This window comes from Tauraco erythrolophus, chromosome 8, assembly GCF_009769465.1.
Source record: "Tauraco erythrolophus isolate bTauEry1 chromosome 8, bTauEry1.pri, whole genome shotgun sequence".
In the NCBI taxonomy this organism is placed as follows: domain Eukaryota; kingdom Metazoa; phylum Chordata; class Aves; order Musophagiformes; family Musophagidae; genus Tauraco; species Tauraco erythrolophus.
In genome coordinates, this window is record NC_141472.1 from 6,639,314 (window position 1) to 6,654,116 (window position 14,803).

General features: G+C 55.3%; 1 protein-coding gene across 11 annotated transcripts in view; it reads left to right on the top strand.

The window, feature by feature from the left end:
• PCBP3 (poly(rC) binding protein 3) overlaps window positions 1-8,972 on the top strand; it is a 53,500-nt gene extending 44,528 nt beyond the window's left edge. For 8 of the 11 annotated variants that reach the window (XM_086615300.1, XM_086615301.1, XM_086615302.1 and 5 more), the window contains one exon: window positions 834-870. In XM_086615300.1, coding sequence (XP_086471426.1) covers window positions 834-870 — 37 coding nt within the window. Of the gene's footprint in view, window positions 1-833; window positions 871-8,926 lie in introns of those variants that run through there. The other 3 variants (XM_086615308.1, XM_086615298.1, XM_086615299.1) reach the window with 1 other exon arrangement.
• The last annotated feature ends 5,831 nt before the right edge of the window (window positions 8,973-14,803 follow it).

A 14,803-nucleotide genomic window follows, 5' to 3' on the forward strand; every position in this document is an offset into this window, starting at 1 on the left:
GACGAGGGGCTGTTGGTGGCGACTCTGATGTTCCTTGGGATGTGGGCTGGGAGCACCGGTGAGGTCTGTACGTGCTTTCTCCTCCTTGCACCCAACCCACCTTAGCCCCGACCTGCAACAGACTTCCACCATCCCGTCCTGCCCTGCTGTCCCGCTGCCCGCACCCATGGCACCTCTCCAGCTGCTCAGGAGAGGGACGGGGCTGGCCCCGCACCTGCGGGCACGGCCAAGCGTCTTTCCCTGCAGCTCCTTGCCAATCTCCCCCACCTCTTGAGACAAGAGGGAAAGAAAAGAAAAACGAGTGGCTCTTCACTACTGGGAAGGGCTGGCTGAGCTGCAGCCTGTGCTGTGGTGGAGGCAGAGATGACCTGGTGTGGGGGCAGGATGGGGCAGAGCTCAGCCTCTCCCATGGTTTTGAAAACCAGAGCAAAACGAAGAAGCCAGGGGAGCTGGTACTGCTGCCCATCCTCCATGGGGAGGGAATGCTGGTAGAAGTGAAGCTGCGTACTGGGATGTCTCCTGCCGGCATCCCTGTGGCACCGCTGGCACAGCAGCACAGTGCCGGGGACAGACATTACCTGGCAGCAGCAAGGAGAGGGGAAGGCAGCTGGCCACTGAGCTGGCTCTGTGCTCCAGCACCCCGTGCCCTCCACCAGGACCCCCAAGCCCTGTGCGCTCAAGCCACCCGGTGATGCTCTGCCCCCCATCCCAGCAGGGCGTAGGCGAGAGGAGGAGCGCTGCCCCACAGGGTCTTCGTTTTCTTTTCTGCTCCAGATATTAAGCGCTTGTTTTTGTCTCCCCCCTACCCCTCTCTCTGCCCCTGTCTATTCTAGGCTGACGTCTGAGGTCACTGGAATGGGCGCACTCTAATTTCCACCCACCATCCTCCACTCCGCACCACCCGACCCTCTCCAGCCACTGGCACTCCACCCAGCCTGTACTGCCTGTACATTTACTGTCTTCCCTTTGCCTCCACAGATACTCTTTTCTTTACTAACGAATATATATATATATATAAAAACACACACACATATGCACACACTGGAACGTTTCTTTACGAGCTCCTTACTGTGCTCCTGAGGCTGCTCCTAAACTCTTTGGTTATGGTCCTTGTTTTCGGTGTATGGTGTTATTACTTCATCTACTTTTTGGGGGGGCGGGGAGGGTTGTTTTTTTCTCCGCTGGCGAGCCATCAGAAGATGACAGGGTCTCTAGTGTCAGTCTAGTGTAGCTACTTAAACGTTTGAGTTGACATTGGCGGTACTTGCTGTAGCCTATGGACGTGTGATGCCACCCAGAGCTGAGTGTGCTTCAGAGTCCTTACTTTTCTCACCCTTCTTCCTTCGATGCTCCCTCTCCGTTCGCTTTGCTTGTCCTGGCTCACCTTTGAGACCTTGCATCCTTGCCCTCAGGGTAACCCATAGTTTTCACTCCGTGTTATTTGGGAAGCAGAACTTGCGGGAGCCAAGCCGATGTGCACGCATGGGTTCACCCGCAGACTTCTCTGGTTGCAACATGGCAGGGTCCAGACAAGCCATTTTTAATACTAAACAAAGGGAATCTCTCACACACACATACACAAATGGTCCTCTTTTTTAACTAATGAGCAACTGGAAGTGGGAAGAGTTCAGCTGTATGGGATTCACACCCCCAGCGGCCTTTGAAAGCACTCTTTTGACAATCCCCATGAGCAAAACCTTTGGACGATAGCTCAGGAAGCTCTGTGAGCCAGCTGTGTTTGTCGTTGTTTGTGTTCAATAAATGTCTGTGCAGCTCTGCTACCGATGGGCTCCGACTGTTCTTCTCCTGGGTCACCCTGCCATCTCCAGCCCCATCCTTCCCTCTGCATCCTTCTGCACCTTTTTAGCTGCTTGAAGGAAAGGTGGGGGTTGTCTGCAAAACCTTCATCATCATCATTATTATTATTGTTATTATTATTATTAGCATCATCATCATCTTTTATTTGATTTAGACAACATCCCCATGAGCGGTGCACTTTCTGAGTGATTCTAGGCGTTCTTTTTTTTTTGAAGGAGAGGGTGCTTGGCTTACACAATGCTTTGGCTTTCCCTAAGGTGAATTTACATATTACTGTATGACAACAAACATGTCACTGCCCCCTTGTCTGGACAGATCTGCCATGTCAGTGCCCCACATCCTTCCCCAGGACCCTCTGGACCCAGCCCTGCCTTCTGTTTCCAGGCTTTACTTCTCTCTCCTAACTCAAGTGGGAAAACAAATATATTTTCCATCAGTTTCCTACTGTATAAAAAGTGTAGTACATGTTTTTCCTGTTTTGCAAACAAGGGGATCGTGATACATCACATCCCCAGACAACTAAAGCAGCCACATAACACATTTTTGCACTGTACCACATGGGAAATATATTGTTTTTCCAGGTGAGCCCCAAGACCTCGTGGCTTTTCACTCTCCTCCTCCCATAGGGCTGGCAGGCACCACTGGCAGCTCCCCTCCCTTGTCCTGCCAGGATGCTGGACCACTTCTCCTCCTGCTGCTTGTGCTGACTGGCACGTGCCACCGCATCAGTGGAGCCAGGGACAGGCTGGGGCTTACGGGCTTGCATGCATCGGGCAGCATCATCACTACTCCTTAGAGGTCCTTTTCTCCAGCCCAGGAGCCCACTGCTGGCGAAACTCCACAAAGGTGGAGGTAGCTGCTGAGCATCCATGACTTGCTCATCCTAGGTGCCGTAAGATCCATGTCTACTCAGCTCTCTGGAGCATTTCAAACCTCTGCATTTAAAGGTGCTTCCAGCTCCTTCATAAGGTTCTTTACTTCCCATTCCCAACCCCTTGCTCTGCTCTGCGGCAATTTGGATTCAGCTGTGCCTTTCATGTGGTCCAACATCCGAACGTCCTCAAGAGCATCCTCTTATTCCCTGTCCGGGTGAGCACAGGTGCTCTGGGCAGTGCTGCAGGGGCCCAGGTGGAGCCGGTAACCTCCCCGTGGGAGGGGAAGCAGCCTCCCTTGTATTTGTGCTGATGCTGGAGGCAATAGGGAGCCCAAGCACCAAATGTTGCCTCTCTCAAGTTGCAGACTGGCCAGAGCAAGCCCAGAACCACCTGCCAAGGTGGTAGGTCAGCTGTGGGCAACTGGCACTTCTCATCCTCTCCTGTTCCTCACTCTGGTCTAGCCCAAGTATTTTTCCTAGTGAAAGAACAGAAAACCTGTGTGTGAGACCCAGCATGAAAATAATCACTCATCAGTGTGCCAGAGCTACCACAGTGGCCTGAGCAGTGAGCTGGGGAACGTGCCAGCCAGCAGAAGCTTCACATCCCGCTGCCACCCCCTGCAAGTGGAGCGATGGCAGCCAGGGGCCTGGGGTGATGACCTCCTTGGAGAGGGACAGCACGTGGAGGGAGCCAGCCCATCCTGCTGTGGCTCGGCTCTCCTGTGGGGTGTAGGACAAAGAGGAGGATGAGCAGACCCTGTGGGTGATGGAGGCACACAGAGAGCAACCGAGGTGCATGGCAGGAGCAGCCTGCCTCTTCTCGTGCTGCGTTCCTGGCACATAGGAGCACTTCAAAGCTCTGGCACACAGGGCGCAGTCAGAAATCATCAGCAGCATGTCAACCAAGACAGGGAAATCCATCACGAGTGGACACGTTTCTGGGGTTCGTACATCTGCCGGGCGCTTGTGCCCGGAGGAAGGCAGGGGACTGTAATGGCATGCTAATTGCAGTGAAGGTAGAAACGGCTTTGCACGAGGACCCGTGTTTTTTGCAGATCGTGGCTGCCCTGAATTTCTTTGCTCTGTGCGTACGTGGCTCCCAGTGCTGTTCCCCACCTCCACTGAGACAGCGCTGCCCAAAATAGCAAATGCCAGATTGGGTCTGCCAGATGCAACCGAGCTCAGAGGCTACTGGGGAGGAGGATCAGACTGCAGTGATACCTCTGTACCCATCTCCATGCCAGTGAACCTATGGATAACATCCCCCTTTGGGTACCATCCCCATCCCAGCCCACCACGATATGTCCGTCACCCGGCAAGACCGTGCCTGCTGGTAAAGCCGCCGCAGACACGGATGGTAGAGGGAGGGAGGTGAGATATGAGCATGGCTCTGGCATCAGGCGGGTATCTGAGCCGCCGTGTCAGGCCACGCACCACAGCAGGACCTGGGTTCTTGGGAGCACGCTGGGGAACAGTGCACAGGGCCGTGGGGGGACAAGGGACAGTCCCAGCCTTAGCAGCCACCTTCCAGGAGCACGGGCTCCTGGCAGCCTTGGCTCTGCATGGAGCCGTGGGACAGTCTCACTAATCTTCCAGCACCTAGGTAAAAAGTAACGCTGCTCGGACCGTGGTTTTTAAGGTCTGTTGCTGAAATGTGCCACTGGGGAGGTCAGAGAACGGGGCTGGGTTTTGCCTTTTCCCGGTGGCGTTTCAGCTCGCTTTGTCCAAATGAGGTCTGCTCGCTTGATCGTTAAATCTCGAGGTGTTTCCAAGGCAAAGGAGCCTCCATGTGCCAAACCGCTCACAATTCTGCTTTTTGCTCTGATACGGGGTGCTTTTTCAGTTTAGCTATCTGGAGACCATTTATAATAGAAAAAGCCACTTGAGCGACTCTAGCTGGGAAATGCCAGCCCTCCTGCAAACAAAACTGGGAGTTTCTCAAATGGGGTGTGCAGAAAATGATAAATCCATGCTGGACCCCTACAGAGCAAATGCTTATTTGCCTCCTCATTGCTCAGGACTCTCATCCTCAGCAGAGGGAGGGATACAGCTGCCTCTCCCTGCTGTGCATTTATGTTTCAGAGGGAGGAGGAAGGATCTGAGCCCTTCGCTGTAGGGCTGGAGAGTGGGGATCCTGTGGAAAGCCTTGGGTGGGATCCTGCGGAGAGGGCGCGGTGAAAGATGTGGTTGTGCCGGCATGGCTGATGCATCCCTCCTTCTGGCATTACCCGAGCCTTTGACTTTGCGACTTCTCTTTGGGGTCAGGTTATTTTGCAAAGAAAGCAAAAAAGAAGCGGAAGTCCAGTGTTATGTGGGAATCTAGCATCTTATCCATCATTATCTGGGCTTGAGCGAGGCCTGGAGAAAGAGATGTTTAAACAATTGCAGCATCTCCTGAGAACATGTTGGTGACAACAAGGATAACAACAAAATCACAAGGAATGTGTCAAACTTGGCTTTGGTTTCTTTGGTATGGCTCAAAAGGAGATAACGCTGTGTTCTTTGGAATGAACCTCAATGTTTTGCTTGCACTTGAGATATGTATTGGGTTTGCATTTTACAGGAACTTAAAATGCTCCAGTGATGCATCCACAGCCATGCCACTGGAAAAATTATATGCTCATCTCTAATATTGGAGTGAATAGTCAATATAAGGTGAATGTCCCAGTTAATCAACAGAATAGCTTTAATGCATTGCTTTTCTCTCTCAAAGCAATGTATTTTATCCAGACAGAATAATTCAACATTTCTGGAAGTAACCATATCAGTAATAATCAAACTCTTTGGGAATGCATTGTTTCGTGGGAAATTGTTACTTTGGCAGGAAAGTATTGGTCCGATGCCTCTGTCTGCCCCCGGAGCGCGGTGACTCTCCATCAGAGAGGCCAGCTGAGGACCGTGCTCTGCCCCTTGGGCTTCAGCTGAAGGTCTCCTCTCCCCCTCATATCCTTTCCAGGTCATTCTCCAAAATTAAGTGTTTGGAGTATTGTTATGTGCGGGTTTTTTTTCCTAGACTATATTTGCAAATCTAGTACATAACAGGATTGAAAAAAATAGATTTGTTTCCCCTAAGGGAAAGTGACTTTCACCAGGGAGACTCTTTAAATTTAATACTCTCTTTTAGTTGTAATTCAGATTTTTTTATGTATTCATGCTAGTCACTTTTAATTATGCTAATTTCAAGCTTATGGTCCATTAGCAAGGGTAATTTCCTCCCTCCAGTGCCGGCAGAGGTAAGGGTTTCTGGGGGATTGCGCCGTGCCACGGGAGGGATGAATCCTTAATCTCATTTTCTCCTTGGCCACAGTGGTGGGAGCAGGGCGTGGGCTTGGCACAAACCCTTTCCGACTCCGTTTGCAGAAGACGAGAGCCCAGCAGCCTGTTTCCTCTAACCCTGCGGGGCCGTAGCCCCCAGTCCCAGGGTGGTCCCCCGGCCCTCGGTCTTGGGCCCCCCAAAGCTGGTCACTAGGTGTCCCCCTTGACCAGCTTTTCGCGCACATCCTGCTGCAGCCGGGGCGTGGGCAGCGTTTGGATGTCGGGTGCTCCAGCCTCTGCTCCATCCGCTTGCAGAGGGCATGCCATGCTGCTGGAGGTGAGGAAGGAGCAGGTGTTCCCCGCACCGGTGACCAGCAGTGACATCCACCTAGCAGGAGGTTGACGCTGTCCCACTGCGGAAAAGGTCCCGTCAGAGCTGGGACCTTCATGGGAACATCCTAGACAATCTGGGCAAGCACGCGTGGCTAGCAGCATCCTTGGCCATGGGTGTCCCCATGCTCTCTTGGTTGCACCAAGGAACAAGGTTGGTGGCACAAGCCCCCAGCTTACGTTGGCCCAAGCCCATTCGGTCTCGCCAGCCCAGGATTCACAACAGAAGGACAAGGTTTCGCTGGAGAGGGCCTGAGGGTCTCCAGCCCTTGCTGTCCCTGGGAAGGTCAGTGGGCACAGGCGGGGAGCGCTGTGCCTCCGTTCGCGGCACGAGTGTCTGCAGCTGGTGTGAGTGTTGAGCTCAGGGTGGAATGACTTGCAGAAAGGTCATGGTCTTGGAGAAATTCCCCTGCTCCCATGTTGAATATCACGGGGTGCTGGGGATCTGCCGAGAGGGTTGTTTTTGCTTTCCCTTTGAAAAAAATGCAGCTGTGGATCTTAGTCTGCTGTGCTATGCATCGAGCCCCCGGCCTCCATCCAAAGGGTAACGTGGCAGTGACTTTTAGGAAGTACTGAATGTACCAGATGTGTAACTCTTTCGACTCCAGATGTGCAGCTCCCCCCGCCACCTCCACCTCAGCAGGGTTGTCCTGCAAAGAGGAACAAGAGACATCAGCAAGCATCCCGCAGACTAAACCTATCCAATTGCGAAACCAGACTGGCTCTGGATTCCCACACTCGCGTAGAGGCAGTTTAACCACAGGGATGTCTCTTCCCAGAAACAGCGCTCGCATCAGCTCCGCACATGGGGAAAAAACTCAGCTAGGAGATGAGTGAGAGGAAAATGGAGGAGGCGGCGTTGCCGAGCCCCATGCTGAACTGTGGCCTGTTGCTGATTTAAAACACCCGTGCTGCTTCTAGAAGGAACTGCTTTGATCCCGAAAGGGAAAGCTGGGATGTGCATGAGGACTCGAGTATTTGAAGCACTCCTGGAGTGCTGTATTCTGGTTCCCTGTGGGCAACATCTCAGCAGCATTATTTATTCCTGGAGGAAAGCCTGTGTCTAAGGGCATTTGTGTCTGGACTAAAAAGGGGATGAGCGACGCTTGGCTCTGGAGCCTCTCTGGGTTTTGATGCCTCAGATGAGACTCTGGGGCGCGGGATGCTCCGGGGAAGCGCGGGCATGGCGATGCAGCAGTGGTGGGCCACCAGCCAACTGGCAGCATGACTGAGCACGAAGAGCTTGGGAAGAGCAGGATGGAGGGATGGAGCAGCATTACTCCTGAATTCGGGGTTGCGTGCATGGCTTAGGGTCGAACTGCAATGGAAATCCAACTGGATTTCCCAGTGCAAAGGAGAGCAAGGCAGCTTCATGACGTGCTCACCCAAAAGTTTTCATTTAGTGGTGTGAGGTTTTTTCATGGGGTCCTTCACAGAAGAGCTCCCACCCAGACATTGCAATGCTGTATCCTGAGGGTACTGCTGCAGCCGGTGCTGTGGTTTTCCCGAGGGACGTTGTTCTGTGCTACTCAGTACATAGTTGTGCTCCCAAATCTCCTATGGAAGCGCTGCACAGGAACGGTGTGCTTCTTCTCACCACCTATACAAAGCCAGCGAAAGATGCAAAGCTGACACCCCAGAGAAACCGCCGTCTCTGTGTTTAAAATGGATTTTCAGTTGCATACTATATTTCTTTTCTTGTCTCAAGTAGATTTCCTCTCCAGACACTTCAGGCTGAAATGCAGTGATTTCAAGATGTGCAGGACAGCGCAGCACATCTTTAAATGCAGCAGCGCTCGGGCTGGAGTTGGGACTGAAAAAAGCATTTGCTCACGTGCCTGTGCTTGTGTACCTGGGATGAAAGATTCAGCCTCCCATTCCGATCCCTTCTTTGCTGGGGCAGCCTGGGGCTGCATGACCATGGCTCCTTGATGGCCAGAGCATGGACAGGATGTGTTTTTTTCCCCTTAGCATGACATCAAGCACGATACCTATTCAGAGGCTTTCTGCTGTCCACCAGCAGAAGTTGGGCAAGGCTGTGTGCTCTTCCCCAGTGCTCCTCTCCTGACTGCTTGCTCCTGCCCACCACCCCCAGACCTCGCTGCCGGGGCTGATGGGGGCCAGGAGCACCAGCTATCCTCGTTCACCATCCTCGTAGCTGTGTTTGCAGGGCAGAGAAAGGCAGGCAGGCAGGGGCAATGCTTAGCCCGCAGCGCACAGCGTGGGGTTGAGGCGTTTTCCCTGCACAAAGCCTGTGGCCCCAGCACTTTTGGATGGCTCTTCTGGAACTCCTAAAGAGCTGCTCTCAGCATCCGGTGAGAGCCCACAAGGCAAATCCACAGCATGCCGGGCGACTTGGCTCGCCCGGCAGCCCAGGGTGCTGATGTAGGATGTGTTTGGGTGCGAGCTCCAGCAGCAAAGGGAGGTTTGTGTTGGTGCAGCGGAGCTCAGCCTGGGCACAGCTCACCCGGGCTTGGCCTTCGGGGTGTGCTGATTTCAGCCAGAGGAATGGCTGGGGCTGGGAGGGAGAGATACCGGTTATGGAGCCTCGGCTGAGACCTGACCATCTCTCTTCATTGACCCCCCCAGCTCTCCAGACCCTGATCCCCACGGGAGGAACACCTTCACCGCTTGACCGGAGCGCCGCAGTGGACGTGGGGCCAGTGGCTGATGCTTGAGCCCCACCCCAGAAGATGCCGCTGTCTTCCCGTGAGCTTCTCCCTCCCCTCCGTGGCACCCTTCAGGCCGGCTGCCCGAAGCCCCCTGCCCGTGGCTGCACAGACCCTGGTCCCTCAGCAGCAGGGCCGGGGGGCTCGAGCAGCGGCTCGAGGGAGGATGGCAGCTTGCAGCCCGAGTGCAGCAGCACACGCTTCTGCAAGCAAGCGTTTCCCCGTTGCCCCTCTCTGCGCTTCTTCATCACTCTCCACTCCCTTGCTGCTTTGCAATGTATTCCGTGGCTTATTTGTGTAAATGCAATAAAGCTTTTGTTGCTCGAGGCACCCTCCGTGGTTAGCGGGAGGAGGTTGGGGCAAGACCAGACAGGGGATCCCCAGCGGGTGCACCCACTCAGGCGGCACAGCAGCGCCTTGGGCAGCGGGGCATCCACAGGGAGGGTGGTGGGATGCTGCGGGGTGGCCCGGCAGTGCCGAAGCCTCCGTCCTCCCAGAAGGGTTAATGGGGAAACTCAGCCCACGCAGCCAGCCTGAGAAGCAAACCACAACCAGCTGGAAAAAGGGCCTCAGAGCCCTGGCTCCGCTCAGCATCAGGAAATGATCCCGCGCGGGAGTGGGGCTGCCAGGAGAGGAGGGGAAACAGGACGGGGGGAGCACTTTGAAGAAAATCCAGAGCTTTCCCCGAAGGCAGCAACAGCCGGGATTCACTATCCGTCAGGAGACATGTTTATAGCAAGCGTGAGTCACCGCTGGGCCCTCGGATGGGAGCAACCCACAGCAGGGGCCGCCAGCAATTCGGATGGGGTATGGGCTGCCCATCCAGCCCCACACAATGGCAGCTCTGAAGCTAGACCCCTGGGCCGCCACGCACCAGCCCTGAACCTTGGAGCAGACCCAGTGCTATTTTGGGCCACGTCAGGGCATGTTCTTTCTCCAGGATGCTTCGTTTCTTTCTCCAGAAACGATTCCAGAGGGTTGCCCCTCCCTGCCACGCCACCAGCCCCCGCAGTGCCCCCCACTGCCCCCCCATGCCCCTGTCCTTGGGTAAAGCCAGCCCTGAGCAGGGAGTATTGCTCTGTGATGATCAAAAATGGAGCTGCCAGCTCAGCCTTCACCTCTGCCTAGCACTCCGATGCAGATGGGGGGTCTCCATCCCCAGGCGGTCCAGCCCCGGGGATGAACTTCAGCCAGGCAGCCGGGAGAAGCCAGCATTGCCTGCCCAGACCTCTTCCTCCTGTAGAAATGAAGGCAAAAATGCCCATTTCAACCTTTTCCTCCATTTGGAGTTGTATTTTCCATGGCGCACATCATCCCCGCTCCTGTTCAGCCCTGCTCACGTACAGCTGCTCATCCCTACCCCATCCCAGCAGAGCAACCTCAGAGTAACCCCAGGAGGAAAAGCCACTCTTGCCTGCTTGCAGAAAGCTGGGGAGCTTCCATGGCAAAAAGTCAGCTGGTGTCATCCTTAAAATCATGGCATTACCTTGCCTGAGATGGGAATTTGCCTAGAGAAAAGGGTTTTACTCCTGCTCTCCTTCACAAATCTCTTTATTTTGGATGAGGTGACACAGCAAAGGCAACACTTGCTGGGGACCAAAGATGCATGCTGCTAGCCGTGCTGGCTCCTGCAGTGTGTTGATGCTCGGGTGCCAGCAGCCAGCTCGGCTCGGTGCTTGGCTCAGGAGAGCCACAAAGCCACCCGCAAAGTGCAGCTCCAGGCCTGGCACCCACTTTTCCCCTAAAACCAGGTTTTCTGGGTTTCTTGTGCCCCAGCAGCGGGTCATATGCTTTGGCTTAGAGAAAAACTCCTGTCCCCACTCCTGTCCCATTTATTGGAGCAGTGGCACCGTGGGGACCCTCCCAAAGCAGAGGGTCGTGAACTCAGACCAGTGCTTCAGGAAACATGGGCCAGCCTGGCTCAGGACCCCTTTCCCACCTCCCCACAAGCCCTAGGCCATCCACGAGCACCTTGAGTGGCTGTGTGCCCTTACACAGCGCTGGGAGACACAGCCAGAGACAGAGGCAGCCTGCGGTAGGAACAGCCCCAGGGAAGGAGCAGCTGAGTGCAGGCACCTGGGGCTCAGCCCCAGATACTGCTGCCCACCCACAGGGCTTTAATCCTTGCCCAGGCTGGAGAGGTGGGATGCGAAGGGATGTTCACTGCCCACGTCCTTCACCTGCATATACTCATACACTGGCTTTTCCTCTGCAGGGTGTGTCAGCTGAAACACAAAGCACCTGTGCCCCTGAGAAGGCACTAAGGGATGCAGATGCCCCATGCCTCTCCCTGTTGCCTCCAGCCCTCCGCTGCAGGGCAGCTGGCTGTGGTGCTCGGTGGCCTCCTCCCGAGAGGGCGAGTGTTTGGAGATCTGAAACAGGCTGTTTACCTTTGGCTGTTCCTCTAAAAAAAAAAAAAAAAGTCGTGAAGGAGAGATGCTTATCTTTATGACCTGCTGGGATTTCCCCGTGCTGCAGCTGGGGACCTCTGGTCGGCTGTCTCCTCTGTAACCCTTGCTTCTGCTCCAGGATGGAGCAGCTCAGCCTCTCCTTGTGTGCCCTGTGCCTCTGGCCAGTTCGGTGGCCTAGTATCTTTTGAAAGGTGGCTGCTCCTGTCCCTTTACAAGGGGGCTGTGCTGGAGCTCTCCCAAGCAGGGTGCATGTCCACGGGACCAAGGGCTGTCCCCCAAAGAGTACTGCCGCTCCTCAGTGGTACCCCTGGGAGACAGCTGTCCTCTCTGCTTCTCCTCCAGCTCACCATCATCACTGCTGTCTCAGCCACAGCTCAGCACAGAGCAGGGCAAATAGGCTCGAGGACAGCAAAATGGCTGGAAGGTTTACATTTGCTCTTCGTTGTCTGCAGAAGTGCAGAGGAGGATGCTTGGCACTGCTCAGAGCGGGCTGGGAAGGCGTCCTTGCCAGAAGGGGTAGCTGACGTGTTTGATACTTCCAGGAAAAGGCTGCAGGCTGGATCTGGCTCTGGTTGCACAGAGAGCTCAGCTGCAAGCCTTGCTGCGTCCTAGGACTGCTCTCCAAGGGCACAGCCACCCCAGAAGCTGTGATGGCTGCCGGAGTGACAAAAATAACCAGTATAAACAATGCATACTGAAAAAACTGGGAGCAGAAACAGCCTGGGCGTGGGCTGACAGGGACCTCGGGGAGTTTGACATGCAAACTCCAGAGTAGGGCTGGATCATCCCCCTGGAAAAGCAGGAAAGGGGTCACTGGGCTGGCTCTGCGCTGTTCCGTGCAGCCAGCCGAGGTACGTTATCTGGAGGGTATCCAACAAGTTGGATAGACCTGTGTGCTTCCTTGGGCTTTGGGCTTGCGGCCAATGCTGGGGGAAAATGAAAGCATGTTTAGAGGAGTGGAGGGCACTTGAGAGCAGGAAGAAATGAAATGAAAGCAAGTAAGGGAGGTCTTTTGGCTCTGTGAGTGATGAGCTGTGCTATGGCACCACTGCGTCTTCAAAGACACAACGAGCTGGTGGAAAATGGGCGAGGGGTGGAAGGAGAAGCACTATACTCCTTGGGCATGGGGAGCTCAGGAGAGGACAGGGATTTCTGCCAGTCCCGTGCCACTCCTTCCACCCTGGCAAGCACCTGCATAGACACGGAGAGGGCGGCTTAGATGTGGTGCTGCAATCCGTGGCAGGAGAAAACCAGGTTTTCTACCAGGGTAGCTCGTCTCTTCACAGTTTGGTGACGCAGGCTGGCCTGGCATCTGCAAACCACGGGGCAGGGGAGCCCTGTGCGTGGGGCTGGGTGGGAGCCAGCGCTTCCAGTCCCCTCAGCTGGAGTCAGGGCTGTGTCTGGCGGCTGCTTGGCTGTTCCTCGAGCACCCATTGCCTCCCTTCCGGAAAAAGATGTGCCCTACCCAGCCCGGCGAGCACGTTCCACTCCCCGGGAATTGCCCAAGCAATGTGTTTTATTGCCAAGAAATGGAAAATATTCTCCGCCCAACTGCTGGAGGGATTAGCGCGTGTTTTTCCACCCGGTTTGCACGCGGTGCCTGCTGGATGTGCTCCACCAGAGGCGGGTGCTCTGTCCCTGTCCCAGCAGCAGTGCCCCCAGGGCTGGGGGTGCTGTGTCCCGGGGTGCTGCTGATTCCGTGCAGGCGGGCTGGGGTAAGCACGGTTGCCTGCCAAGGGCTTGGCCGGCAGCTAGTGAGTAATGACAGTGGGGCATCAGCACCTCCCATTGCTTCTTCTCTAGCTTTACCAGAAAACCAGACCCCCCTCCTGCTCCTGGTTTTGTTTTTTCTGAGAACAGAAGAAAAGTGCAGGTGTTGCTGATCTCTCTGGTTTGGGCTGGTTTTATCCACGATGCTCCCAACACCAAACAGCCTACACTTTGGCCTGTTTCCATTTTCTGAGTGTAAAGTGTACGTTTTCCCTGGAGAAAAGGCAAAAGAAGAGCCCTAAAAGTGAGTTTTGCTTTGAGCACCTTCGAGCCTCCATGGTGGGGCAGGGGAAGAGGGCACGACTCCGTCACCAGGAGAGTGCAGGGAGGCCCTTCCTGATATCCTGGATGTGTGATGTCCTGGCATCCCGCGGCACCCCTGTGAGGAGAGGATCCCCAGGAGTGCTGAGGGGGCCAGAAAAAGGAGCCCAAAAAACGTTATCTCCTCTCTTCCAGCTCCCACGCTGCATCTGCAACCTCCCCTCTCGCTCAACCCTCCCATCTCTCCTAAGAAGCCGAGCCAAGCATTCCCACAGACCCAGACAGCTATTAGAGAAATATTATTACCAGATGGTTTGTTTTTTCCATAGGACCAGAGGCCAGCGTGAGGTAATGGGAAAAATATTAACCCACCCCACACCAGTCTGGGCGTGGGGATAACGGCTTTGCTGGCAGAGCTGTGCTGTGTCTCGGCTGGACTGGCACACAAGGGGTCTGCAGAGCGGGGTGGTGGGGTGCTCTCGCACCCCTTGTGTGCCAGATCGGCAGGGTGGCTGGAAACCCCCCGATAGACTGGTAGTGGCCCTGTGGGGTGGCCTGGGAAGGCTTTGATGGAGGCTCCCCATTTGGGAAGGGTCTGTCCCCAAATGGTGCTGGGAGGGAGGGAGAGAGGGAGGGAAGGGTCCCCCCGGAGTGTCTGGAATCTATCTGGTAGGAGCAAAACGCAGCTGGCAAACCGTGCGGAGGAGAAGTTCGCGCCGGGTCAGACGCGTCAGCGATGCCAGTGGAGGAGAAGCGCCGCGTCCTGGCTGTCCTGCCTCTTGCAGGGTCTGTGCAAGCGTTAGGCAGCAAGGCTAGAGTAGGGATGTCAAGGTAGATGGTGCGTGGCACGGGTGGGCTCTTCTGCAGGGCCTTTTGGTGGGTGCGGCGGATGAGCGCGAGACCCTCCTCCAGTGCCGCTGAGCCCACTCTGTGCCCGCGGTAGGATGCTCGCGGGGCATCTGCCTAGGCAGAGCAGCTGCTGCTGTGCTGGGAGACGTAATGCTTTCATGGCTCAGAGGGGTTTCTCTGCCCCTGCCTCCTGCAGGGATCCACTGCAAGAAGCTAAATTATCATGTGCAGAAATGCTTCAAGCCGCGCTCTTTCCAGCAGGGTTTGTGGTTGGCACAGCGCTTGGCTCGGACCGCCACTGCTGCTGTCACGCAGGACTGAGCGCAGAGACAGGGCGGACAGAGGGAATGTGGCCGAACCCATCTGTCTTGGTGGGCCATGGTCCTACAGCCAGCCCAGGGAGACACAGACTGTGGTAACCAGAGCACAGGGAAACCTCTCCTAGCAAACGCCTTCGCCATCCCAAACGCTTTGCAAGTCATGGGTGCTTCGGTGCCCAGGATTGG